The 26,329-nt window shown below is 47.0% G+C and overlaps 1 protein-coding gene across 1 annotated transcript; it reads left to right on the top strand.

Annotated features, from left to right (window-relative positions):
- Nucleotides 1-1,157: 1,157 nt before the first annotated feature.
- On the top strand, nt 1,158-20,816 carry VSTM2B (V-set and transmembrane domain containing 2B). Its single transcript, XM_038148388.1, has 5 exons — nt 1,158-1,289; nt 1,899-2,083; nt 3,655-3,684; nt 4,506-4,929; nt 20,110-20,816. The coding sequence occupies exons 1-5, from the start codon at nt 1,217-1,219 to the stop codon at nt 20,196-20,198; spliced, it is 801 nt and encodes a 266-aa protein (XP_038004316.1). The 5' UTR covers nt 1,158-1,216; the 3' UTR covers nt 20,199-20,816.
- Nucleotides 20,817-26,329: the final 5,513 nt, after the last annotated feature.

Below are 26,329 nucleotides of genomic sequence, written 5' to 3'. Positions count from 1 at the left end.
TGAAACCCTTAAAAAAATAAAGGAAATTTTCTGCGGATCTTAAAACAAACGTCCCAGGCCATCACAGTGATTAAATAAAGTTGTGGCTGAACAAAATGGTGACTTTTAATGGAATTTCCGGGGGGGGGGTGGGGGGGGAAGGGCAAATATTTTAGAAACGCACCTCAGATTTATTAAAATACAGCTCCCTCACATTAGTTACTGCAAAAATCAAATTCTGCTTACGATTTATACTCACTGTAATGACTTTACTGATGACTATTTACACGTCTTTTAGTTGGGACATTAGCCTGAGAATCAGCTGATCCATGGAAACGTTTTCTTGGTATGATGCTGTTATCTAAATCAATAGGAGTGGGTTTTGTTGGTTTTTTTCCCCTTAATGTATTTTAACACGTAACAAACGCAGCCCGTTCGGAAGGCTGACAGCAGCCGAGCAGTCCGCCGCGGGCACGCAGCCCAGGAGGAGCGCCGGGCGGGGACGGGGCTGCCGCGAGCAGCAGCGGCTTTATTGCTGCGCGCTCAGGTGCTTCTCAGCTACTTGCAGCGGCGGCCGGGGCCGGAGCGGAGCGGGCCGGGCAGCGAGCGAGCCCCAGCGGTTCCGCCGGTCCCCGGGGCGGCGCCGGGCGGGGCCTGGCGCGGGGGGCGGTGCGGGGCAGCTGCGGCCGGGGCCGCGCATCCAGCGGCTCCAGCGGCTCCAGCGGCCGGGCGGGGCGAGGCGAGGCGGGCTCGGGCTGCCGCCGCCTCCGCCGCGCAGGGGCAGAGCCCGCGACGGGCGCACGGCGGGCGCTGCCCGGGCGCAGCAGGGGAGGGGAGGCTCGTCCCCGCCGCCGCCGCCGCCTCGCTGGACCTCGCGGCGAGCTCCGGGCGCGGAGCGCTGCCTGGGATGGGGCTCGGAGAGGCGCCCGGCGTCGCCTCGTCGCTCTCGGGCTGCAGGAGCCCCCACGCAGCGCAGGGCAGTTGAATCCCGCCCGCGGTGGAGAGAAGGAGCGGGACGCGATTTTATTGCTGCATTCCCAGAAACGTCGCTTCCACCTGCGAGCGAGTTTGAGCAGCCGGCTGTGGATTTTATATTTGCTTCTCCGCAAACCGAGGCTAGCCGGGAGGCTTTGGCTTTTGGGGAAGGAGCCCTGCCCCGGCCCGCCGTGTGCGATGGATTGAGGCGTGCCCGGCTGCGCCCCCAGCCAGGTCCCCGCCCGCAGCCCACATAGATGCGATGGAAAGTCGGGGGCTGTTCTGCACCCTTTGTTACCTGATGTTCAACGCTCCTCTGCTGTTCATTGTCACCGGTGAGTAGGGAACTTCGGCCTCTTCCCGCGGCGATGCGCCGCTCCGGGCACAACTCGCTGGCGGGAGGCTGCGGGGCCGTCGGGGCTGCGGGGCCGCCCGTCCGCAGCCGAGCTGCAGCCGCCCCGCCGCTCCCAGGCCCGGCCTCCCCGGCGCGTTCCAGCGCGGGGCTGGGGGCAGGGAAGGGAGCTGCCCGGGAGGGCTCTGGCAGAACAAGGTGGCACTGTTGGGCCGCAGCTGCCGGCAGCGCGCAGCGGAACGGAGCGGGGCGCGGCGGGCGCGCAGCCCGGGACAGTCCCCGGCGGGAGGGGACGGTGGGACGCCGGTGGCCCTGTATCGAGCCGAGGGCTTTCTTAGAAGGACATGGGGTTTTTTAAGTGCTCTTCAAACTTTGTACTGAAGCCGCGGCTGCAGGGTGACGGGGACCGGCTCGGCCCTGCCCCGGGTGTGCAGTCCTGGATGCTCTGCTTATCCCGGGGTCCCTGGGTTCCAGGGAACCTGTGCCGCGGTCAGCGCCTAGCTCTTGAGCTCACGTTAGATTGAAAAGGACTGATCTTGCCTTTTAATCTCTCTCATTAACCAGCCCTTATAACTCTATCTTCCCCTCCCAGCTACCTTTACTGAAGTTCCCAAAGATGTGACTGTTAGGGAGGGAGATGATATTGAGATGCCTTGTGCTTTCCGAGCCAGCGGATCCACCTCTTACTCCTTGGAAATCCAGTGGTGGTACCTTAAAGAACCAGCCAGAGAACTTGCACACGAATTAGCCATCAGTGTCCCCGGCAGCAGGAGCAAGGTAATACATTGCTATGGAGATATATCTCTTCATCAAATGCAACATGCTTAGGTGGTGATGAGAATAAACTCAGCATTCCCAGAGTGCTTCCTCTGCCCAGTGCGAGCCACCAGTAGGAAGCATCAGGGTGCCCAGGCCCTCTGAGGAATGCAGGAGTACAGGGCATGCACCATGAGGGACTTCATGTAAGGAAAAAACATCCGTGCTGTAAGGACTGTAAACAGAAAATGATAAATGTTCCACTGCAAAATCAGCAATGAGGTCCCAAGAAAAGCTGTTGTATGAAGTATGGACAAGTAAAAACCAGTGCTTCTGTGGACTGAGCTAGGAATCACTCTAAAAGGTGGGAGAGCCTCTGCTCATTGATAGTGCAGAGAAAGGCACGAAGGATACACCTCTCTGTTGGTACATTAACGTGATATCAGTCTGCATCTACAGAGGCACAGTTACTTGTCCACGTCCACACTTGTGTCCATATCTGAAGCTCAGCAAGATGTTTTCAGTCAGATGTAGCAATTAAAATGCAGGAAGCAGAGTTAAATCTTGCGTGCCTTTTGCCCTCCCCCTAGGAAGCCACTTGGTCTGAGGGCAGGCTTTAGTCTCAATTTTTCAGCTGCATTTCCCCAGTATAAGCCAGTTCATTCTGCACCCCTCCCCACCAGAGCAAAGACACCTTGCAGGTGCCAAACGGGGCTGTACGAGGAGTGGGGTAAAGCAGGACCTTGAGGCTGTGTTGCCCTACTGTGCAGGACATGTCATCCTCTCCAGCCCCTGTCCTCTGTGCCAGCAGGGTGGCCTGTGGCAGCCTCTGTGCGTGTGCCAGCTCCCCTCTCTGTGGCACGCTTGTTTTCCTGCAGAGCTCAAATAGAGATGCAAAGCATATAGACACTGAGCTAATGCGATGCCGCCTAGCTGGGGAAAGTGTAAGTCAGTTGTCAGACTGGGAAATAAATTGCTTGGATTTAAATGTCTTCTTTAACCTTATATAAAAACTGCGAGCTGCTTTTACAATAAATGATGACAGAGCAAGCCTGGAGAATGATGACCGTCTCCCTGAGAGGCATATCAGTGAGGTCTGAGGCATCACTTAGGTTTACAGTGGTTGGCTGGAGACAAAAACATAACCAAATATGAAACCTGCTGCGTGATACCTGCTCCCAGGGTGTTTCAGGACTGAAGCTCTGCCCTGAGCCATGCGGGATCCAGCTTGCCCAAAAGCCCTTCCCTGCTGTGCTGCTGGTGAAGCGTCTTCCCCAGTGTTTGTCAGTGACTGTGAGCAGCAGAGCATGCAACAAGCATTTCTTTGGCTGCTGTTCACACCCTTGGGGAAGGCAGCGCTTCTGTGGGGCAGCATGGGAAGTTTACCCAAACAGTCCCCCTGGCTGAGCACTGGTTTGCTGCCTTCCCCGTCCCCTGGGGAACTGCCCTGAGCCACGCAGGCTGTGTGAATGGCAAGCTGAGAAACTTGCATCTATCCATGTCCTGTCCTTCCACCGGGGTGGGAATATGAGCATCCTGTTGATGTGCTGGCAGTGCTGAGTCTAATTGCCCTTTTTTTTCTGTTCTTTTAGGTAGCAAATAAGGATGCAACCAAAATCAGTGTAAGTGCAGCTCGAGCTGGGTGCGCACCCCTCCTCCCACGCGTGTGGGATTTACTGCATGCCCCCCTCATTTCCTGACACACGAATGCAGCTGGTCTCACTGGCAGCCGCGCTCCTGCAGCACGGCAGGAGTGTGGCACGTTTCCCCTCCTCAGTGTGCCGCGGCTCAAGACGTTGTTACCATCTGTTGCTGGTTTTGCAGTCACGTCTCGTTCCTTGCAAATCCAGAGGAGGTGACGCTTGCCTTACAGCCCTTCCTTAGCCACGCTGGAAAAGGACTGTGGGCCAAATCTGAAGAGAATCTTGGTTTTTTCCCCAGCCTTCTGCAACCCCCAGTGGCCTGAAGCCCCCTTCTCTGGCTGTCCCGCAGGAAACGCGCCCCTTTTCCTGCGGTGCGGCCCGGGCGCCGCTGCCCCTCTCCGCGGTGCTGAGGGACCGGGGCAGCTCCTCGGGCCCGGACGGGGGACCCCGCAACCGGCCGGGCTTGGCTCGCTGCAGCGGGTGGGGGGCGACCCCCGGGGGCTGCGCTTTCCCCGGCGGGGTTCGGGGCGGGTCGTGAGGGCTGGGGGCGAGAGAAGCCCCGCGGGGGCTGGTGGCAGAGCGCCGGCGGTGGCAGCTGGGAGGTGGCGCGGGAACGATGGGGACAGGGGCAGGTTGTGGATAGCCCCACGAGGTGGGGCTCCAGCAGCGACGCGCTGGGCTCCGTCCGCGGCTCTGGGGGAGCCGGCCCCGGGCCCGGGCTCTGGCAGCAGAGGGCCCGCGGGGCGGGGGCAGGCCGCTGCCCGCCGCTGAGGCCGTGCCGGCCGTGCGCTCTCTTGCAGACGGTCCGCGTCCAGGGCAACGACATCTCGCACCGGCTGCGCCTGTCGGGCGTGCGGCGGCAGGACGAGGGCGTCTACCAGTGCCGCGTGTCGGACTACAGCGACGACGAGACGCAGGAGCACAAGGCTCAGGCGCTGCTGCGCGTCCTGTCCCGCTTCGCCCCTCCCGACGTGCAGGCGGCCGAGGCGGTGTCGCACATCCAGAGCGGGGCGGCCCCGCGCCGCCACGGCCCCGCCGCCCGCCCCACGCCGCCGCCCGGCCCCGCCAAGCGCCCGCCGCCGCCGCCGGCCCCCGCCCCGGGCGGCACCGCCGCCAGCGCCACCGCCACTGCCACCGCCACCGCCTCGACGGCCGCCGCCGCGGCCTCCTCGGCCTCGCCACCGCCCGGGCAGGCCGCCATCCTCCGCCAGCAGCACGGGTCAGGTAGGGCGGGGGCGGGAGGGACCCCGTTCCCGCACGGCGCGGAGCCCCGCGCTGCCGCTCGCTGGGGGGCGGGCACTGTGACCCCGCTGCCGTGGGGGACTCTCGCTGCGATGCTGAAACTGAGTAATCGCGTCCGAGGCTGCTGGCAAAGTGCACTTGGGGTGTCCCAAAGGCCGGGACTGTGCCTTGCCCCAGCCTGGACAGGAGTGAACACGGGCACGGGGAGATTGGAGAGTACAAGGCTGGGACCTGCATCCCTTTGGTAGGTGCAACGGGGGGCCCCACATTCAGAACCCCCTGGCAGCTTTTCGGGTGCAGTGTTTGAAACGGTAGCTGCAGCCTCAAGTGAGCGAAACACCATGGATGTTCTGCGGAGAATTTAGATTTGCAGGAATTTAGATCAGTGAGTGGCTTACAGGGCTGGTGGTCCCAAGCAGCTGCGAGGCCTGTGCAGAGCAGGATGCAGATTCAGAAGGGAAATGTCAATTGCTGTGTAATGAGCTCCACATCTGAATTAATGGCAGGATAAGAATTGGAGATACAGTGCTCTATAACGTTTTCCAAATGTAAACATCATGCTAATACTGATTGTCTATCAGTTAATACTGTATTAAGTTATTAATGCCACATTATCATATTGCGGTTTGCCTGAGAAGGCAGTTATAAACCTTTATTTATCCAATGACAGGCATGTCGGGGACGAAGAACATAGTCTTAAATCTGCATTGCAAAAGTGTTTCAAGCTTCAGAGGTGTGGTGCTGCTCTGGCTGGGCTTCAGCTCTCCTCTCAGCCACTGTCACTTAGCTAATGTTGAACAAATGTCCCTGCCAAGTTTTCTGTGGAAAAGGGAAACAATTTTATGCCACTAACTGTGCAGGGAAGGCCCTGAGCTCCCCTCTCTGCCGAGTCTCTTCTGACGCAGATTCATAATCTTCACGCAGGGAAGTTCACACTTCTTCCTGATACCTCTTCACACTTTCTGGGCAAGCAGTTGCAGGTTTTGGCTCACAGTAATGGAAATCATTTCTATATGGGTCACTGTGACCTGGTGGTGCTTTACAGATGCTGTGTTTTATCTGGCTACTACCTTTTCCTGTTTTCTGAAAAATTTTGTTTCTTTCTTCTGTAGAAATACACGTGAAAGTTAGATTTTACTCCTTATCATTCTCAAGACTGACCTGGTTGTTCATTGCTGTCTAGTGGTAGATAAGGTGACAGTTCCTGAGATCTAGCTACAGGTGCTTGTGGGCATTTAAAGAAGTTCATTATGCCTTTGCTGAATCCACTGACCCCAAGAAATGAAACCAGACACTGTAATGCTCATGATCTGTCCTTTTTTTGTTTGGAAATAATCTGCTTTTCTCCTGGGACCCCAGGGCTGGGGCTTGTTCTGTTTTCTCTCCTCTCTGTGACTGTGAGAATTCTTGCAGTGTTCTCCATGCTGACAGTAGAGGTTGGCTTTAGGACTTGCAGCACTGTGCACCCTGCCTGCTGAACCCAGAGCTTATGTGGTGCATATGAACTGAAACCAGGACTCTGGAAGTGCAGCGGGCTCAGTTCCACGTCAACAGATGGATGCGAGCGTCTGCTGCCAAGACAGCATGTCACATATGCCTGTGAGGGCAAGACCTCCTGCCCAGATCAGCTAAACTGCTGTCTGTCCTGATTTTTTACATGTCTGTGGTTTGGGATATGGCACTTGTGTATCGTTTCTAGGCTGCATTAAAATCTGAAAAGAAACTGGTAGTGCTGTGGCCAGCAGTGGAGGTAATGGAATGATTTAAATCAGTGAAGAAGGTAGCAGAGTACAGAAGAACATCTAGTGGGGGTTTCCAGGTGGAGACTGATGCTGAGGGCTACAAAACTGGCTGAACAAAAATCTGGTGCTGTGAGCTCCCTGCTGGGCATACTGATCTCTGTGAACAGTGCCACTCCGTGGCAGCTCCAGTGCTGGAGAAAGCCAAGTCAGACTGTTCCTGTTCCTGTACTGACTTAACAAGGTGTAAACCAGCACCTGCTTTTGTCCCCATAAGAGGGAGGCAATTAATCCTGTATTTTAGTATGTAGGAATAATGCCTCTTCACTCTGCTTGAATCAAGATCTCCCTGAATAACAGGCTTCTCTCTGCTTTGTTGTCATTTCTGTACCTGTGCTAGTTTGGAGCTGCCTGTAATTACGACTCAATAGAACATCAGTCACAGCATGGCTTAGGAGATTTGCAGCTGAGGGATTTGACCCTCAAAAATTCCTGATTCAGGTGCTTTCTGGACCAGAACTGCCTGAGTCTTGTTACCACAGGATGTCTCTTTGGTTGCTTCTGTGAAGCAGATTGCTGCTGTCGCGGTCCCCATCTCCTGAGCACTTTAGAAAGACTGTCTGGGCCAGGGATTTGGTCTGAAGCAGACACACAGCTTGGTGTAGAGGCAAGAAGTGTTCCCTAGACAGGAATGTTGCATAGAGACCTGGATAAAATATTAACGTGGCAGTCAGTGTGATGAGGGCTTGCAGGAGGAAAGGGAAGACTGGGGTCTCCAGTGCTGCCACTTGGGTTGGATAAGCACTAAACTTTCTTCACAATGTCCTAAAAGAAAATGACATCTTAGACCTTCTGAGTTTCCCATTTGTATGTTAAAGTGGTGTTCTTTAGAGCTACAGGTAGGCACAGTAATTACTGTTCTCCATAAAGAATGTTGCTTTGTAGGAAATTGGGTTTTTCCCTTTTATTTACTTCTGGGAACTAGACGCCCTGTTTTGAGTCCACCCCCCAAGGCAGTGTTGTAACTGGTTTTCCACACAGTAGGGCCAACAAATCCAACTAAATCTTTGTTCGTGTGGTGTTTAGACTGCAGGACCTAACCTTGTGTTGCTGTATGGGTTATATCTGCCTAGCAGTGTAATACACATGCCTCATTATCCTATTTTGAGCTCCATAACACATACAGATAAGTACTTGCACCAAATCTGTGTGTAATAATGGAATAGTCTGATACATTTACAGTATTTAGCATTTCTAAGTCTTTTCATTGTACACAGGGATATTTCCTCTGTATGAAAGAAGAAATGTGGTTGAACAATGGATTTGCTATCAGCAATTAAGGAACATCCTCATTTAAGACACTGGAGAGCTCTGCCTAAGAGCTGATGGCATGGCACTAGCTACAGTGTCCTGCATGAATTGGCCTCTAATCCTATTTTCCTTGCAATAGAAATCTTCCCAGTACTTTCAGTGTAGTAAGAGAGGGCCTCTATGTACTTGGATTCCAATAAACATGATTATAGATCAAATGCTACATTGAGATGTGCCTGAAGGGCTCTTGTTGACTTCAGCTGCTGCCACAGCCATGCACTATGGAAAAGTGTGATTCTTTACATCTTCCATGATAAAGAAGTGGACATGGACTATTCTGAAACATGAATTTATTAGGATAAATGTGTCTGTTACTGAGATTATTTAAAGAGCAGAGAGTCTCATCTGAGAAACTGGGTATAAATAGAAAATCCATTGTTTTGAACATCATCAGAAATGGTATTTGCCTGAAGTCTGTGTCAGCATTATGGTACATAAGGCAATAGATCCAGTATAGCTGAAAATGTGACCAATATGCCACACATATTAGCTACTTAAACAGAGTTTTATCTGTGGTGTTTAAACAACCATATAAAAACTTGGTGCTGTGGTTTCATGGAAGCCTAGAAAATGGGATTTGGGCTGTGAGGAGGCAAAGATCTGCTGGCAAGAACATTTTTAACACTATCAGAGAAGCAGTCATCCCTGTGGTTCTAAATGAAATAATATTGAGCTTTTAGTTTAAATGCTTGTACACAAATAGAATCTTACAGTGTAGGAGAAAAATGGGGGGGTGAGCAAGTGAAAGTGTGCAAGTTGTTATTGTTTGGAAGTGCTCCTGGTTTTTACTGGGTAGAGTAGGGGGGATGCAGGAGCATCACTGAGTGAAACACACAGTGTATCCATCTCAGGAAGTTTGAGACAGATAAATGACCCAAGAACAATAACTGTTGAATCGTGTGGCTGCTGTGAAATTAAATATGAAAACTTAATTTCAGATCCTCTCAATTAAAGTCCAGTGCCTTAGTTGTGAGACTGACTTTGTCATCTGATGGTGCAGTAATAAACAAGGATCTTCATCCTGACCTCCTGGGAGGGAAATTGACTGTATTATATCCTACCAAATGGTCTCCAAAATGAGTGCCTGTCTATTGGCTTGGGGGCAATTTTTAGTTTAACTTCTGAGCAGAATGTAGATCAGACATTGCAGCTTCCGAATTCCCTTTTATTTGTTTGATCTCCAGCCTCAAAGCTCTGAAGTGAAAGCTTTAAATAAAATAAACAAAGATGGGAGTGTGAAACAAGAAGCTCTAGGAGGAACACAGGCTCATGTGTTATGCACAGATGAAGTGGTCATGGCAAGGAAGAACATAAATCTTCACTCCATGCCTGTCCCTCCCCTCCTCAAAGCCTTTTATGTGTGAGGCAGAGGGAGCTCTGCTCCTGGGCTGCTTGGCCGAGATGAAGCAGCAGGTGCTGCCCTGCAGCCTCTGTGCCCGTGGTGCTCAGCAGGGCAGGGCACGCACAGCCAGCCCACCTTGAGGCAGGAGGCCACGGGGACACTCTCACATCTCTGTTGTGCCCTAGCAAGCAACAGGCCTGTCTTTGCAGCTCAGAGGCAGCGGAGGAAAGAGCACAGGGTTTTATTGTGTGCAGAGCTGTGGCTGGTAAGGGGCACTCTGCTTGGAGGGGCTGTGCTTGGGTTTGGACTAACTGGGATAAGGGTTTGAGTTCAGGGCTCTCCTGGCTTTGTCAGAGCTTTAATGACTCTCTGCTAGTTTGAGACACAGCCTGTGGAGTTTGGTCATGTTTGATAGATGAACATTACATGAAATAGCAAGAAAGGAAAGTCTGTGAGGCTGCTCAGCTCAGGCTCCCTGCCTTTCCCACTCAGTAATGTCAGGGTCTACTCCACTTTCCCTGTGCTTTTTATGAGACCACGTATGAGCTCAATTCTGATGTTACTTGTAGTTAAATGCAACCTGGGTCACGTCATATTTTCCTTTACATTAAATAAAGTAGCAAGACAGAGGCCATAACTGAATTATCAGGCTGACCTCCTAAATGTCAGTGGATAATAAACATGCAAAAAGAATTCTCATTAAATACACATCACTAGCACTTTAATATCTAGGCAAATTAGACTGCTTTGGGGACAAGTGAGGTCAAATATCTTCTTTTGTGTCTGTGTAATGTGGATTAATTCTCGAACTGGACAAAAGCACTAACTGCTGTACTGTGTCACCTCATTATCTAGGGCAGAAACAAGCTGTGCCTGGGTGTTTTTGTACTGTGGAAATGCAATTTATTTGAGTAACCTCCTTTCAGCAGTTCTTGCTTGTTCCCCAGAGGACAGACAAAACTGTACTAACCTATTCTACTCCAGCCTGTTCAGTGCCCTTGAAGAAATTTGAATATTATTTGAATTTCTTTGAAATCTTTAAGTTACAGATGAAAAAATCTTCTAAAAATATTACTAAGCACAATGAAGGGGGTATTACGGGTCTTTTTAGTAAATATTGAAGCTGTATCTAACACTGGTCTACATTTCTATATAAGATTGATTCATTCGTGAGTGAGAGTTAGAAATTTATATGAAGAAAGGCTCAGTGCACCCACATGTGTTTTTGCATGAGCAAACAGCATTTGGGGCAGGAATACATATGTGTGCTAGTTATTTATACATTTTTTTCAATAGATACTTTACAAAACAGAGTCTTAGTTTGCAGCACTGCTAACTTTGTATCTTTTATGAGAGGCAGTGATTGTTACTCACTCCCCACCTCTGCAATGCTGGTGCAGCTTTACTGATGTATAAACTAATGCTTGAACTGTGCTGTCGATTTATATAGGTCCCTAACAGTTTAAAGCTTAGCAGTGGTGGCACAAAGAAATGCCCAGACAGCCTTACTGGTTTTGAGAAGGCTTTTAGATGTGCGGGCTGTAGTCGGGAAGCAAACAGAGAGTAGCCTCTGCCAGGAAATGAATCTTACAGTAGTCCTGTGTAGGTGTTTCTTTTTTACTTAAGAGAGCCTGACAGGACTGTGCTGGCAATAAAAGGAAGTTGCTTTGGATTTTGATTTAGCTTTGCTAAAGCAGTAAGAATGCTGTCAGGCTCACTATTGCTGTTTACTATGTGTTTTTTAAAATTAGATAATGGTAGAGCAGTCCCATATGTCAATAATAAACGGTTCAAGTAGGTTTGTATTGGAAAAAATGGGGTTGTCAGCAGAATGGTATTATTTGTCACAACAGCGGCTAACAACCAAGCACTTTATATTTCTAGGCTGTTATCAGCTGGGAGGCAATTTTATTAGCTGGAAAGAAGAGCAGTGTGGCAGAGCAGCAGCCGTGCTCAGCAGAGGGGTCTGTGTGAGCCAGCACGAGCTTGTGCCAGGCTGGAGGAGGGAGCTGTGCTTGCAGAGCAAAGGACCCCAAGCACTCCCCACAACAGCTGCTCTCACCCTGCCCGTGGCTGGAAGTGATGCCTTGTGAAGGCTGACCTAGAACAGAGACTGGACAGAGCTAAAGAATAAAGCAGGTATTTATTAAGAGGTCTCAATAGATCTACTTGTGCCGCACAGCCCAAAATGGGCACAAAAATGGACGACTGGTCACAGGGTCTCTCACTTTTATAAGTTTTGGCCTATTAGCATATTGGAGCTAATTGTCCAGTGACAGCTTTAGCTTTTGTTTTAGCTTTCTTGTTTTCTCTCTTTGGTCTACCATCGTTTATGCTCCTGGGCTTGAGATCTGGATTGGCTGTCCTTGGTCCCCGGCTAGAGGAGGGATTGTTTTGTCTCCCTACTCTGTGCAGAGAGCTCACCATCCCCTAATATGAAGCCCAGACCACACACTAAAGCAGCACAGAATCGTAAAAATACAAAAGTTAAGACCTGAGGCATCAGGAGCAGGGCATCCCTATGTGAGCAGGGAGAGGCTCTGACTTCCAAAGCAGACAGAGCAGGGAGGTGTTCAGGAGACGTGGCACTGTAGCACCTGAGGATGGGTTAGTGGTACACAGCATGGGGGTGCTGAGCTCATGGCTGGGCTTGGTGACCTTAGAGCTCTTTTCCAACCTCACCAATTTGGTGATTCTATGGGTAAAATTCATGAAACTGATATAATTAGAAACAGTTTACTGCTTTATCATTTTTAAAATGGCCTGCTAATCTGAATCCCTCTCACACCGAGGAGCTGGAGATTTCACATGTACAGAGGGTATTGAAGAATATCCCATGTCCACAGTTTTGTCAAATAACCCCTTGCTGCCTTATTCTGCAAAGTTTGGCCTCCCGTACATCTAGGGCACAGCAGAGTCTTTAGTTAACTAACATCTAGCAAATATCAGTCATTGGAAATATTTGGAGGGTCTCTGTATTTGTGAGTCAGTCTCAAAATGCTGCTGTTTGTTTACAGCAAAAATGTGATCCCTTCTTTATGGAAATCACAGGCTCTGCTTTTTTTCCAGGCACATGCTCTCAGTACAGCCATTTTTCTTGTGTCAACATGCATTCTGCTAATGCACTTAGTTCTGGTTTTTTTAATTATGGACAGGATAGGGTTATTTTTCAAAAAAAAAAAAAATCCCTAATCTGCACTTGCATCTGCTCAAGTTTAGTAGTTCTGATTGGAGTGATAATTACAACTACATTGGCAGCTTGTTCCTAATCCTGATCAAGTAGAAAATACTCTGGAAACAGTGGAGTGAGAACCACAGTGTCATCATCTTTATTTCTGGGTTGCAAATATTTACAACTTGTATCAATTACAAAATGTGAAATCTGTGGTTTGGTCCAGTGGGACTCATTGTCAGTCTTTTCATAAAGTTCCTGTGGAATTGTGTGACCATATCTAGCTTGCCTGCTTTTCTGCAATATGACTTTTTATTCCTCCTATTTATAATGAAAAACCTGAGAATATGCCCCAAACATGCTTCAAAACTCAGTAGCTGAAACCAGCTCCCAGTATTTTTCATTGCCTTGTGATCTGAGCAGTTTGAGTTGTGCTTTTGCTACTTATGTGCTCTGGAATTGCTCACATAATAGTACAGAAGAAGAAAATGTAGTTCTGGCTGCTTATTTACCACCTGAACTACGACTCATGCAGTTACTTGTTTTTCTTTATTTTAGTTTAAAATTAATTTTCCACCAAATTTCATTGCAAAGAATTTTGTATGTCTTGTTACTTAACTTTCAAGGAATGAATTGATGTTCTGGGTTTTGTTAAGTTAATTTTAGATCATGGAACTGCAGAAAATTCTGAAAGTTAAAACAAATTCATAGTTGCATGGTTTAAGTGTCTTAATAAGATGTTTGGCAAGATCATCCCACCGATACCAAAGCAGAAATCTGTTTATGTGAGGGTAATACAAAGTAGAGACCAGCTGCAGGTCTTCAAAGAGGAAAGTTACTGGCTTATTTAAATGCAAACCAATAGAAAGTATTTGAACTGTATAATCTATATAGAATGAATTCCTCATTTTAAGCATTCAGGGTGCATTTCTGTTCTCCAGTGACACTGTCTACAGCAGTGTTTCCTTTTGGATCTTGTTATAAATTACTCCTGCTGTTGTCTTGAAGTCCCTCTTTAATTTCTCCCAAGTGGAGATTCAGTGTGGTTGGGGGGTTTGTTTGGCTCTCTCCAGTGTAGGAGAGATCCCAAGAGCAGCCCCCCAAGGGCCTGGCTCCCTCAGCTCAGCTGCTGCTCTGCTGGCTCTCTGTGGGCACTGCCTGCCCTCAGCACAGAGATGTTCACAGGCACATGTAGTGTTTGAAGAAGCAGAGGGAGGCTTTGGTAAGGGAGCTGATTGTTCTGTTCACTTTTGGCTACCACAGAAGGGAAATGGGGATATTGAGGGAGAATATTTCCCATATTGTGTTTCCCCTATTTCTTGTAACTTTAGTGGGAGATAGTTTTATGGCAGTCTGTTGGCAATGAAAACTGCATATTTCTCTGGGAACCTAACACCAGAAGTATTTGTATATAAATATAGGAGTATTCCATAGCAGATATGCATTTCCCTGCATTCAGCAAATCCACTAGTTCAACAACTCGTCTGTTTGTGATAGCTGTTAATACAAAGGTGTTGTGCCTTGCAGACCTGCAGCAGCTGTGGAATGGGTCCGACCCATTGTCCATTGAATCCTGTGCCTTATGTCTAATGATGTCCTTATGATCCAGGAGAGGGAAGAGCCTCTGTAGAGGATCACAGAGCACTTGGCTGGTCTGTGTACCATGAGCACGTTTGGCAGGGATTGTCAGCACTAACATTTTAAGGAAAATTTGGTCTTAATGAGACTCAGTTAAAATGAGCTCTGTTGAGATCAAAATCCACCTCAGTAGTTGCAGGTGCCTTAAGAAAGACATCCCCAGCTCCTCTACCAATGCCTGTGTCTGTCCTGTCCCACAGGCACTCCCACATTGACTTCCAGCAGAGCACTGCAGTGCTTCAGAAAATCAATACTGCAGAAGGAATATTTTTCTTCTCTTAGCTTCTTATCTGAACCGAACTTTTATTCCTGCATCATTTCCTTGCATGACTACACCTCTCTCTCATTTCCAACCAATTTATTTGTTTTCTAATCTGTGGCCTTACTGCTACCGTGCTAAAACACTGAAGCCTAAAACACCAAACCACTAAAACACCAGTCTGCTGTCCTAAGTGAACTTTTTGAGTTGTCACATCAAGAACAGTCAAAATTAAGGACCAGACTGCTACAAGGAATTGGCTTTTTCCTCAAACACACATATTTTTCTACCTATTCAGGAAGTTTGCACTCTGCTGCCCTCTATGCAGCTTCTGTCAAGTTATCCAGCCTTAAATTCTGCCTCACCTCATTGTTTTCAGGTGAGTTTAGCCCAGCGCACAAACAGACACAGGTGTGGGCAAGTAAATTAGTGTAATTTAGTGTCCTCTTTTCAGGACTGCTAAATACTCCAAATACAAATGGAATCTTATTTGAAATATTAAAACCTGTTGAGTTTCTAAAACCAGGACAGGAGGCTTTCAGTAACTCTTGCAATGTGGGGTTTTGGCAATTCACCTCAATTGAATACAGGCCTCAATATTGCAATGGATATTTCGAGAGAGAAGTGGAGAGACAGTGAAACTCAGGTGTATTTGAGAAGACCTAAAATGATGATAGAGTTTTACAAAACTCTGGTCAGTGTCTTCTGGCCAGTAAAATTGCTTTCAGCTTCCTGGAGAGTTTGAGGCTCTGGTGTGGATAAGGAAGTGAAATGTGGGCATTGTCATGAAGGGTGTGGAGGGCAATGCTGGTAGTTTCACCTGGCTGTGTGAGAAGATTTACTCCTGACCTTAAAAACTTTGATGTCATGGATGAAGGAACAAAGCAGAATCACAAGCTTCTACCTGCATGGTTGTGTAGAAATAAAAACATATGCTGACTTCTGTGAGGCATTTTCTTGAGTTGAGTTATGGGAAGCTGTTCCAAAACTCGGCGAATCATAAATAAAAACTGTAGTGGATAGAAAACTAATTTTGTCATCATGCCTTCTAGGCAGGTTCAGTGGCCAGCAGAGCCCATGCTGTTGCTCATAAATATGTGGGAAGTCACCACTGCTGAAATTAGCTCCACCAAAGGCAGCTGAGAAGCTGTCTCTGCTTGTGCCTGGGCAGGATGATCCACAGCCAGCCAAAAGCCAGGAGCCACGGGGGCACCACAGTTCAGTGGTTTTTGCTGTTGAACCAATACTTCTTTCAACAACACCACCTCCTGTTCCGTGCAGTGCTCTAGGGCTGAGCTGGGAGGGTCTGCCAAAGTCAGCACAGGCTCTGCATGCACTTCTGCACAGCATCCTGGAGAATTAGCTCCTGGGGAGGAGTGGGAATGTTAAGGCATTAGGTACAAAACAAAAGATTAAAAAAAGCAAAAATGCAGTGTGGGGATTGTGCTGGAGGTATTTAAGAGTGGAAGGGTGTAGACAGTTTATAAGATCTTGTCTCAAACTGTGGAATAGTTCTAATGGGGTGTAGCTTATTATCTCTTTGGTTCAGTAAGTGTATAGTGACTTTAGTAATTTCAATTAAAAACTTCTAAGAAGATCTTAGGTGTGAAGTTGGGGAAATTCAATTCAATGCAAGTGCTCCAAATGTATGTCAGTGAGTGAGAATCTGTTTTATCTAGGAGGTTATTGTTTGTAATGATCCTTGACTAGCAACTCATGTAAAACTCCATCTTTTCCATAGATACCAGAACAAGAACATGTATCAAGCGCAGTCTAAATTTTCTGGACTGATAGAACAGATCAATCTGAATGGCCACCTCTTAATGAAATGCCAGGTTTGAGGGCTTTAATTGGGCATTGTTCTGTAAGGAAATAGGCCAAGGCTAACAGGTCATTGCATAAAAGGCAGAACAGAGAAATGTCTCGTGACACTGCCAACCAGGGCCCCAGCTCCATCATCAATAGGCAGTCAGATTTTAGGTGTTATCTCATCTTTCAAGGAAAATAGGCTACTGATGTCTTTCAGCTTTTTATTATATGGGCCACTGCATTTTACCACCATCTCAGAAAGAGACATCAAAGGGCTTTTCAGATTCTTTCTAGTAAGGAAAATAGGTGACTGCAGGAAACTGTGGGTTTTGACCATTCGTTAAATATAGCTTGTAAAAGAATCTTCCCATTTTTTCTGGGTGTCACAAGTCACTTGGTTAATTAATGTTTGTTTTCAATTGAACTGTTTTAAGTCAAACTGTGATTAATTCTGGCATAAAAAAATATTAAATAGAAAATTGCAGTAAAACACTTATGTCATAAATTGCAAAGAAGGATGAGTGAGCAATTCACCATACACAAAGAGAACAATTTGTTCTTGTTCTTCATGGTGGTAGTTTTTCCCTTTTGGCCATGAGCATATAAATATTTTAAAAGCAAAATTGTAAGTCTGTATAGCGATAAATAAGCTTGCAATAACAGAACATCAAATGAATATTCAAAATACCAGTGAAATGTTTTCTTGCAAGTGTCTGTAGTTTGCAAGTAACTTTGTACTCCTGATTTAGGGTGTCTAGATAAGAACCCTCCGTTCTCACACGTGGGGCAATCATGTGTCCAGAACCTCATGCTAAAGCCCACATTTTGTTTGTTTACATCTACAGAAGTAGCAATTTATTCACTAAAAGTCAAGACTTCCACTACTGCAGTAGCAGCAGAATTGAGGACACTAAGTTCAGTTTGTTGTTGAAATTATTTTTCTGGTCTGCTTATATTTAGAGGGAGGAGAATTCTGAAGTTCTGTGTGTCCAGTAGTGCCTGAAGTCTTAGAGCAAAACAGCACTGAATCAGTATGAAAAAAGAAGCTTGTATGTGGTGTTCAGTAAGAATAATCACTTTCAAATAGTTTTTTTTTAAATATGTTTCATTTAACTGCTGAGATTCTGTTAACAGTCTGAACTCACATTCTGCCATCAGAGAAAATGGAGAATATAGGTTAAAAACCACAGTAGTTTCTACAGAAGGAAAAGACAAAACTTGGACTGTTGAATTCACAGTTCTGCATTAAATTTAAACTAAAACTAGTACATAAAGGTGAAACCAACATAGGAATGATTTTGGTAAGCAGGCACACAGGTGCTGCAAGGAGCTGCGACTAATACTGCTTTTCCTTCAAAGCACAAACGATCCTAAGCTGGTGTTCCTGGCAGCCCTTCAGCACCATAGTGGTAAGGACACTTGAGCTTCAAGAGCCCATTTCTCCAGGTTGAGTTTCTCAGTGTTTCCAGGGGAATTCCCCCTCACAAAAGCACATCTTGCTGTCTGAGCAACTGGCAGCATCTCAGACTCAAGCGCTGTTCATTGAAAGAACAAGTTCAGCCCTAGCAGGGAAAGAATGGCTTCTCAGCATTCTCAGGTTTGATCATAATAAATATCCAAGGCCAGCTCTTCCCTGCAGCAGTGCTGGGCAGGTGTGGAATTGGCACAAATTTGGCACCACTGAGCTGTGTGCAGCTGCCAGGAGTGTTGGCTGCTGCTGGGCTGCCCCTGCCATCCCCAGGCTCAGGGGACGCTGGCAGCACATGGGGACTGTCCTGGACTGGCCTTCTTGCAGCTGTGCCTTGTCCCAGAAGAGAGGACATCCCTGCACACACTTCTAGTGTCTTTTTGCAATGAGTTGCAACTAACTCCTTTAACTCCTTTTGGAGTTAATTGTGTTTGTTAATGATTTTTTCAGCTTTCAAAACAAAAATCCTGTATTCTTCTTAATACCTTGCTGCTGCTGTGCAGGCAGTCCGAGCACGTGTTTGTGCATGCAGGGATTTAATTAAAACCTTAATAACTAAATAATCACCACACAGTCTGGGTGTCTGTGAGATAGCACCGTGGGGACATTTCTTGAGTTCCTCAATCGCACAGCACATTGCTGTGTTCTGTTTTTGATGCTGGGTAATCGTGCTCCAGCGTTGCTGCTGAGGTGTGTATAGATTACGAGGCAGCTGGAGCAGCGAGCCCAAGAGCAGTGCTTTGCTCAGGCACCGTTTGAGGCATTTCCTTTGATCATGCCACAGCTGGGAGACACTCACATGTCCTGGAGACCAAGACTAAAGTGTTCACATTACGGTGCCTGAAGTGAGTTTCGTCAACAGAAGTGCCCTGATTACTTTTCCAGAGATACAGAAAACTTATTTTTAAAGTTTTCATGCTTTGCAAAGTGTCTCTCTCACAGTCTGGGTGGCACTCAGTGTTTTGGGCATTGGTCACTCCTGTAGGTTGGGTGTTCAGCAGAGAGGAGGCCTCTCCCCAAGTGCCCCTCTGCACTTCAGCTGCAGGGCAAATTCCCACTGGGCTCCTGCTTTTGTCCCACATCCATCACATCCATTCCGTGCTGGTGGAGCTGCACACGCTGGTCCTCTCGTGGCTCAGCAAGGTGTTCCCGGGGGCATTTGGGCCAGGTGGCTGCTGTGGCCCAGCCTGGCCTTGTCTGCGTGGACTGAGCCAGGCTCAGGGAGTGCCAGGCACCCATGTCCTGCCCTGCAGCAGCGGCTGGGGCTGCTCCAGGGAGAGGGGCTGCTCCAGGGAATGGGCTGCTCCAGGGAATGGGGCTGCTCCAGGGAGAGGGGCTGCTCCAGGGAATGGGGCTGCTCCAGGGAATGGGGCTGCTCCAGGGAGAGGGGCTGCTCCAGGGAATGGGGCTGCTCCAGGGAATGGGCTGCTCCAGGGAAAGGGGCTGCTCTGCCTCTGCCTCTGCCTCTGCCTAGCCAGCAGCACAGCAATGGCCGTTTCAGAGGTGCACAGCAGAGCCTCATGCCTGGCTGTCCTCCTCTCTTGGCTGAGCCTGGCCAAGAGACCTCGGCCCCACAGCTCAGCCCTCCCATGCCAGAGAGAGGGGCCACACCACAGTGCACACAGCAAATACCTTTTTGTATCTTTTCAGCACACGTTGCTAGAAAACAGAAGGACGGAGTGAGTGTCTTGGTGTGCATGGGTGTGAGGCAGGGACAGCCTTGGTAGCTGCAGCATGGAGTGGCTGCCACTGGTTTCTGGGAGCAATTGCCTCATGTGTCCTGCCCCATGAGTTAGCTCATCGCTCTCCTTGGGCCAGGCTGACGGGAACAGATGTGTTCCACACCTGACCTCTGTTTTTCTATAGCTCCTGAGCACATTTTTAATTTAAAATTCTGCTCTTTCCTATAAAAGGTAAAGAAGATGTCAAGGTCTGGCTGTTCCCATTCCAAATGGAATGGGTTCATGTCCTGTTAATCAAGAAGTACAGACGCAGCATTTGTCATTTCCCTTTAAAGTAATGGGTGGTTGATACCTGTCATTTCTCAAGAAACTATATACCAGATTATGGTGTATTTATAGAAATCTCAATTGCTGGTAACTTGGCTGAAGCCAACTTTAGGCATACCATTAGTAACACATAATGAAATGACCTAAGTGGAGTCAGATTTGGGAGGAGGAGGAAAAAGCTATTTGAGTTGAATAGCTTGAGGATGCTGTTTTACTATTAAAATTAAGCTTCTGACCCCTGGCACTGAAGTGATAAAAATGAATCTTCCTATATTTCTCTTTTGCATTTAATCTTCTATATTGGAAAAGATAAAAAATCAAATCTCCTTCTCTCCCTTGTCTCTTTCTCTTCTAGGTACAGGACCTATTTATGCTACAGACCCACTCCTATACATGTCCCTGTTAATACTGCATAAGCTTGTACATTTATTAGTAAACCACTGACGGACTGCTCCCTCCACTCCTCCTCAGCCAAACAGAAAGGAACCTATTTAATAACAAACAATCCCTGACAAAGAAATCCCTACCGTTTTAAAGATGGACAGAAAGAGACTGAAAGAAGCATGATAAATTCTACATGGGGGGAAAAACATATTTTTGGGGATGCCACAAGAAAGTAAACCACATAGAATAATGCATCTAGTTTCCAGACTCTATGGTGTAAAGCCCTGCTCTGTGCATGGCACTTATGATTTCTCTATTTTAATGTAATATTTTTTCTTTTCTAAACCTTTCCTCTGACTCTTCATTTTGCACGAACTGTTGAGCAGTTATCTTTATGACAATATGTAAAGATGTTGGGTCAAACCCTTCCTAAGAAAGGAAATATTTTTAGTAGATTATTGTGTTTAGGTTTTTTTGGATTTCCTTTTTCTTTTTTAATTAAATTATTTCTTTTGGAGACATTAAAAAGGTACATCTTACCATAATTAATATTCACTGTCAATAATATTTATTTTTAAATGAAGATTGGAAACAAGGTAAGACATTTGTTTATAAACTGTATTGTATATTGCTGAATAACAGTTGAATAAAAAGATTTTGAAATAAAGTTTTTACAGATGTGTGTGCCTTTCCCTGTGTCCTGAATGTCCCTGAGAAGGCTTGATGGCTGCATGCCTTCCCTACCACAGAGAGACTTGAGGAAAGATGCAGTACAAACAAAATAAAGTTGAAATCAGTTATTTTATTTTGGCACCCTCACCTGGAGCCAAAGCCCACAGCAGAACGTGCAGGCAGCCAGTCCCGGGCTGCAGCTGCCTTTCCCTTGGTGCCACCAGTTATCTCTGGGCAGCCAGGGCAAGATCTGGTAGATGGACAGTGGGGCAGTGTGTGGCATTCCATGTAAATGGCTTTGGTTTGCCCCAGGCCTCTCTGAAAAAAAAGGGGAATCAAGCAGTGGAAAATCAAAATAAATCATCCTGGAATGTTGTGTAACCTACTTCCAAGATTTGTTTAAAATATATCCAGATTTTTTAAAACACATAATTTTCTTACCCAGGTGAGCTTCCTCTAAATAAGCTTTTTTTACAGTAAGTAGAGTAGTTATTTTTCTGTTGCAAAGTGCTTGTTTTTCAAGTCAGCCAGTAAGATGACTTGGTAAGGAAATGTGACCTTCCTTAGCTGAATTTAGTGAACTGCCTTGAAATTTCCAATGCCTGACTATGACTCTTATCCTGTCACTTGTGTGGCATTTTAGAGAGGAGTTTCCTTGTGGGAAAGGCAGAGTGACAGCTCTGGTGGCAGCAGGACTGTGCCTGCAGGAGCTGCAGAGCAAACACAGGACATGCCACTGCCTCACCTCGAACCTGAGCCTGTCCTAGAAGGAGGGCAGGAAGGGATTGCCATTTTCCCAGGTGCTCAGGATTTCCTTTCTCTAGGGCTGCCAGTGACAGCCAGAGATTTGTGCCACTTGCACTCCCTGGGCTGGAGACCAAGCAGATCTGTGTTTGATAAGAGTACTACACTGTGGTAGTAAAAGCCTCTTGCACTGGGGCAAACTCACCATGGGGATCCAAAGGGGATAAAATCTTCACAGTAATGTTCATCCCATTACTGCCAGCTGTAGGATCGGGGAGCAATCCATAATCCTCCCCCAAAAAGCTGAACTGCTCTTGGAAGAACAAGGAGGAGGAGGTTGTTGCCAGCCTGGAGGCGCATCAGAGCGTGAGACACTGAAGAACACAGTCCTTGGCTTCCACGTGCACACGGGAGGGCTCTTTTCCTTCCTTCTTTCTGGAAGGAAAAGGCAGGTGGGAAAAAGATCTGCATGTTGGACCAGGTCTAAACAAGTCCCAGCATTCCTGTGTGGGAATTCGCTCAGGGACAGTTCCTGCAGCAGAGGTGTGCATGGAGCCTGGATTGTCAGGAGAGTTCTAACCCTTCCACCAAGGGCTGGTCATGCAAACCTGCCTGTGTTTGGAGTGCGGGTCCTCTGGCCAGCTCTTCATCACTGCTGCTGTTTTCTCTAGGGCAGTCAATACTTTCAGGGCCTCAACTTCCTTCTAAGGGAGAGAACTAAAATTTTTCCACAAGGGGAAGAAATAAATCTGCCTAAATTGATCTAAATAAATAGCTGAGGCTTGAAGCAGTGAAGCATGTCTGTCTAAGAGTAGTTATGCTTCTATTTCAACTTCAGCCCTACCCCAACTGGTCTCCAAGTAAACAGCTATCCGCTTTGCTCTGATATTTTTGTTCCATCACTTACAGAGTACATTGTCTCTTAAATTACAGACTGTGTGGTTTGGAGGAAATATATCAATCATCTTGAGTTTGTCCTTCCCTTCCTTTTGTAGCCTGTTACCTGCAAAAGGATGTGGCAGCAAGTTTTGTGCGCACTGACGGGAGCAGAATTACCAAGGTCTTTTAGACTTTAATCACATTAAAGGTGAAAAATATTAAATCTTCAACTAAAAGTAAGTTTTTTATCCTTTCTGAGATCAGAATCAAGCATGCCACGGTAGGAAAAACTATTCTTATATTCCAATTCACCATAAAGCCTCAGAAATACGAAACAATAACCTGAGGATTTAATGAAAAATCTCTTCTAGCAAGAGCAAAAGGCATCTTTTCTTTCCAGTGAAGACCTGTACACAGGCAGAGAGAACCCATTCCCAGCACACAGGGTAACTTCAACAAGTGAGATTGCCTTGCTTCACCTTCACCTTCATCTTCACCTTCACTACATGTCTGCCTTTAAGTATGTGCAAAATGAGTCCTTCTGGTTTTGGGGCCATGGTTTCCACATTCAGACCAGCTTTTTTTAGCAAAACACACAGCCTATAATTGGCCCCATATTCCTGTAGTGCAGGGAAAATAAGTGGCTAAAGAGGAGACTGCAGCTTTCAGTACAGTATTTAGTCTTTTAAAAGCACTTAAAGGAATAAGAAACATTTTGAAGAGAAATTGTAAAGAATTTGGAGCCTTATTGCTTGTGAGCGTGTTGAGAACTTTTGCTGAAACATCTGTCCTTTGAGAGTGCTCTTTCTTCTGAAAAGGGCAACTGCCTCACTTCTGCTGATTGTATTTACAAAGGGCAAAGCGAGGGTTTGCCGTACCCTTAATGGACAGAGGCTAGTGGCAAATCTTGCTCTTTCATAAATCTCAGCATTCCTCGTGGTGTCTGCTGTCAGAATCGATTAGGAGTAAGTGCCTGCGCTGCAGAGCCGTGGGAGGCTGCTGTGGCTCCTGCAGTGCCACGGGGAGCCGGGCTCAGGCTGCCCCAGCACCGCGGGTGGGGCGGCTGGTGCCGGGGGAGGCAGCCCCGGGTCCCGGCACCGGGGACAGCACCGGCTCCTCGCACCGCCAGCAAGCCGGGAAACATGAGGGATGGCTGTTGGGGGCCAGAGCTGAGTCATCTGTAATATAATCATAAGGAAACACACATTTTTCCTGAGAGAAAATCAATAGAACTTTGCACTTTTCCTTGTAATATTTCCAGCCTGCGCCATCAGCTGCAGCTCGCTCACAGTTATACTGCCATAAATTCACTGCGAGTTAATGGATTTCCACAAAAACGAATGGATTTACGGCAGTGTAACAGAGCTGGTGCTAGAGCCGTGCACATGTAAAAATACACGGAACAAAAGCAGTTTGATAGCACACAGGTGACCTTCAAAGTGCCAAGACCTGGCGAGTAAAAAACAAAACTACCCAGTTTGTGGTGTGCTCCTTTTCTGGCAAAGTTCCCAAGGCAAATGGAACTTCCAGCCTGCAGTGCTGGAAACCTGGCTGTGCGTGGCAAGAGGGCCAGACCCACTGAAGGGAAGATGGGTGAATGAGCAGCTTCACGCTGTGATGGAGAGTGCAAAAGACTGTCTGAACATGTCATTTGTCATTTCCTGCATAAAACATTTTGGAGCCTACTCTTGCTTAGAATTAGTAAGTAAGTAAATAATGTGCTCCCAAACTTGTGTGTCAAACCTAGGTTGGTTAATGTATGAGCTGCCTCCGTTGCATTTGTTACTCCACAGCAAATTTCATGCTTAGCCAGAGGCTGGCAAAGTTCATTTATTCATTATCCCCAAACTTTGGGCAGTTATTATTCAAACGCCCCTAGTACATCTATTTAATAAGAAGAGAACAGAAAATTGATGGGATCAGAAATGTTAAAGTCTTAATTAATGCTTTTAGCAAAGACTGATTGGAGGGGGGTTGTTGTGAGAATATTAATGTGCAGCAAGCGTGTCTGGCTGGTGTCGCTGGGCAGGGGGAGGGCTCTGCCAGCCCTGCCCAGGGAGCTCTGCCCCTGCATCACCCTGTGAGCTGTGTGCCTGTGGGACACCCCCTGCATCACCCCGGGGCTCAGTGCCCCCAGGCCAGGGAAACCAGTGCTGCGGGCCTGGGGGAGCACTGAAATACCAACATGTGGGAATTACTGCTGCTAATGGGTCTAAAGGGTAAAACATCCACTCACAGCAGGGTAAAGATGGGGGGTTTCTTTCTTTTCTGCTGTTTCTGTGGCATTTCTGTGCAGTTCTGTAGATCCTGTGCTGCAATGGGGGCTGCTGGGCAACTGGGGGCTTTGCTGTGGGCACACAGGGACCAGGTTTGGGTTTTGTTCTTGCAGGAGCAGCTGCAATTATCCCACAGGAAAATTAACAGGCCTCGAAACAACAGGAGCAAGATGAAGGCTTGAAGAATCCCAGCAAGGCCGGCTGTAAGGAAGCCCTGCATCCTCCTGTCCTGCCCCAGCACAGCAGCTGTGTGTGATGGGATGGGGAGGAGGAAGGAAGGGTGGGATGGGGGCTGTTGCTGAGTTTAGACCGAGTATATAAAACCCAGCAACCTCTGCTGAGTAGAGATGGATAATATTATAAATAAAGCCAGTCAGGAAAAATATGTGCTTCAGATCTATAACAATGACAAGCCAAAATTCAGCACTGAACAAGGTGGCTTTTTTTAAGGATCCATGCTAATGGCAGCGAGAGGGTTGAAATCTCCTATTTCTCCTCTGCTGGCTGCCCGCATTCGAATTATAGCAATTATGGACATTGCAAGTAAAACTCAGTTACATTAAGAGTTGAATCAAAGAGGACTGTGATGTAGAGTTAGTTAATGGATTTCCCTATTTGTGGCGTATAGATTTCCTTTCCTGTTATTATTGAACTGGTTCTTAAATCTCATATGAAAAATCATCTGTAGTGTAATGCAAACTAAACTACCAAGATCTTCATAAATAATTCAAAAATGTTTACAGTTCAATTGAAGATCATACTTTCCTAACAGGAAATGTTTGGGATTTACTCCAGGGAAGATGGGAAAGGGGGTATTACTTTTTTTCTATTCCATGACCAGATCTTTCAAAAACTGTCATTCATCTCTGTGTTAGTATTATCTTTGAAATAGGAAGCAACAGGTTAAGTCTTTGGCAGTATTATACAGGATGAAAAAACAGATGACCACAGAAATGGGCTCTTATTTTTTTAATTTTCTTGTAATTCTGCTTGGAAATCTGAAGTAATTCATTTATTTTAATAAACTAAAATAGGAATTTTTCATTACTAAATATTTTTCAGGCTTTGAAGTTGCTCTGACAATCCAGTGAGTATTGTGACTCATTTTGGGTTTTAGGGTGATCAACATAGTACTTAGGCAGGTGTTGATATTTAGGCTGGCAGTCAAAGTCAACAGTTTGGCAAAAATTAGTAACATATTTCTGATTTCCAAGTGTTGTATTTTTATAATAGGTTTTAATTTTATTTTTTTTCCCGACAGAGTCCGTCTGTATTAACAGTGTATGTTAAACATGAGATTTAGCTCTAAGTTCCCATGGCAGAGCCTCTTTTTAATGCCTATGCTGTAATTTATTTACTTACTGTTCTGGACTGTTGCATTTCAGTGCTTCCAGAGTTGTCAGAGTTGATCCAAGTGATGGATACCTGTCAGCATGTCATTAACCAACTGTCTTTGCAGTTTTACAAATGTGTCACCAGCCCCTCGGGGAGAGTGTCTGTGCTCTTAGGCCGGGCGTGATGAAGGTCGGTGCCAGGACTCTGACACCCTCTTGGCTTTGCCTCATCCTTCCCTCAGGAGAGCAATGTGGTGGTGGCTGTGACCCAGAGAGGAGCAGCTTG

Source organism: Motacilla alba, chromosome 11 (genome assembly GCF_015832195.1).
Source record: "Motacilla alba alba isolate MOTALB_02 chromosome 11, Motacilla_alba_V1.0_pri, whole genome shotgun sequence".
Lineage (NCBI taxonomy): Eukaryota > Metazoa > Chordata > Aves > Passeriformes > Motacillidae > Motacilla > Motacilla alba.
This window is presented reverse-complemented; position numbering and strand designations above follow the sequence as displayed.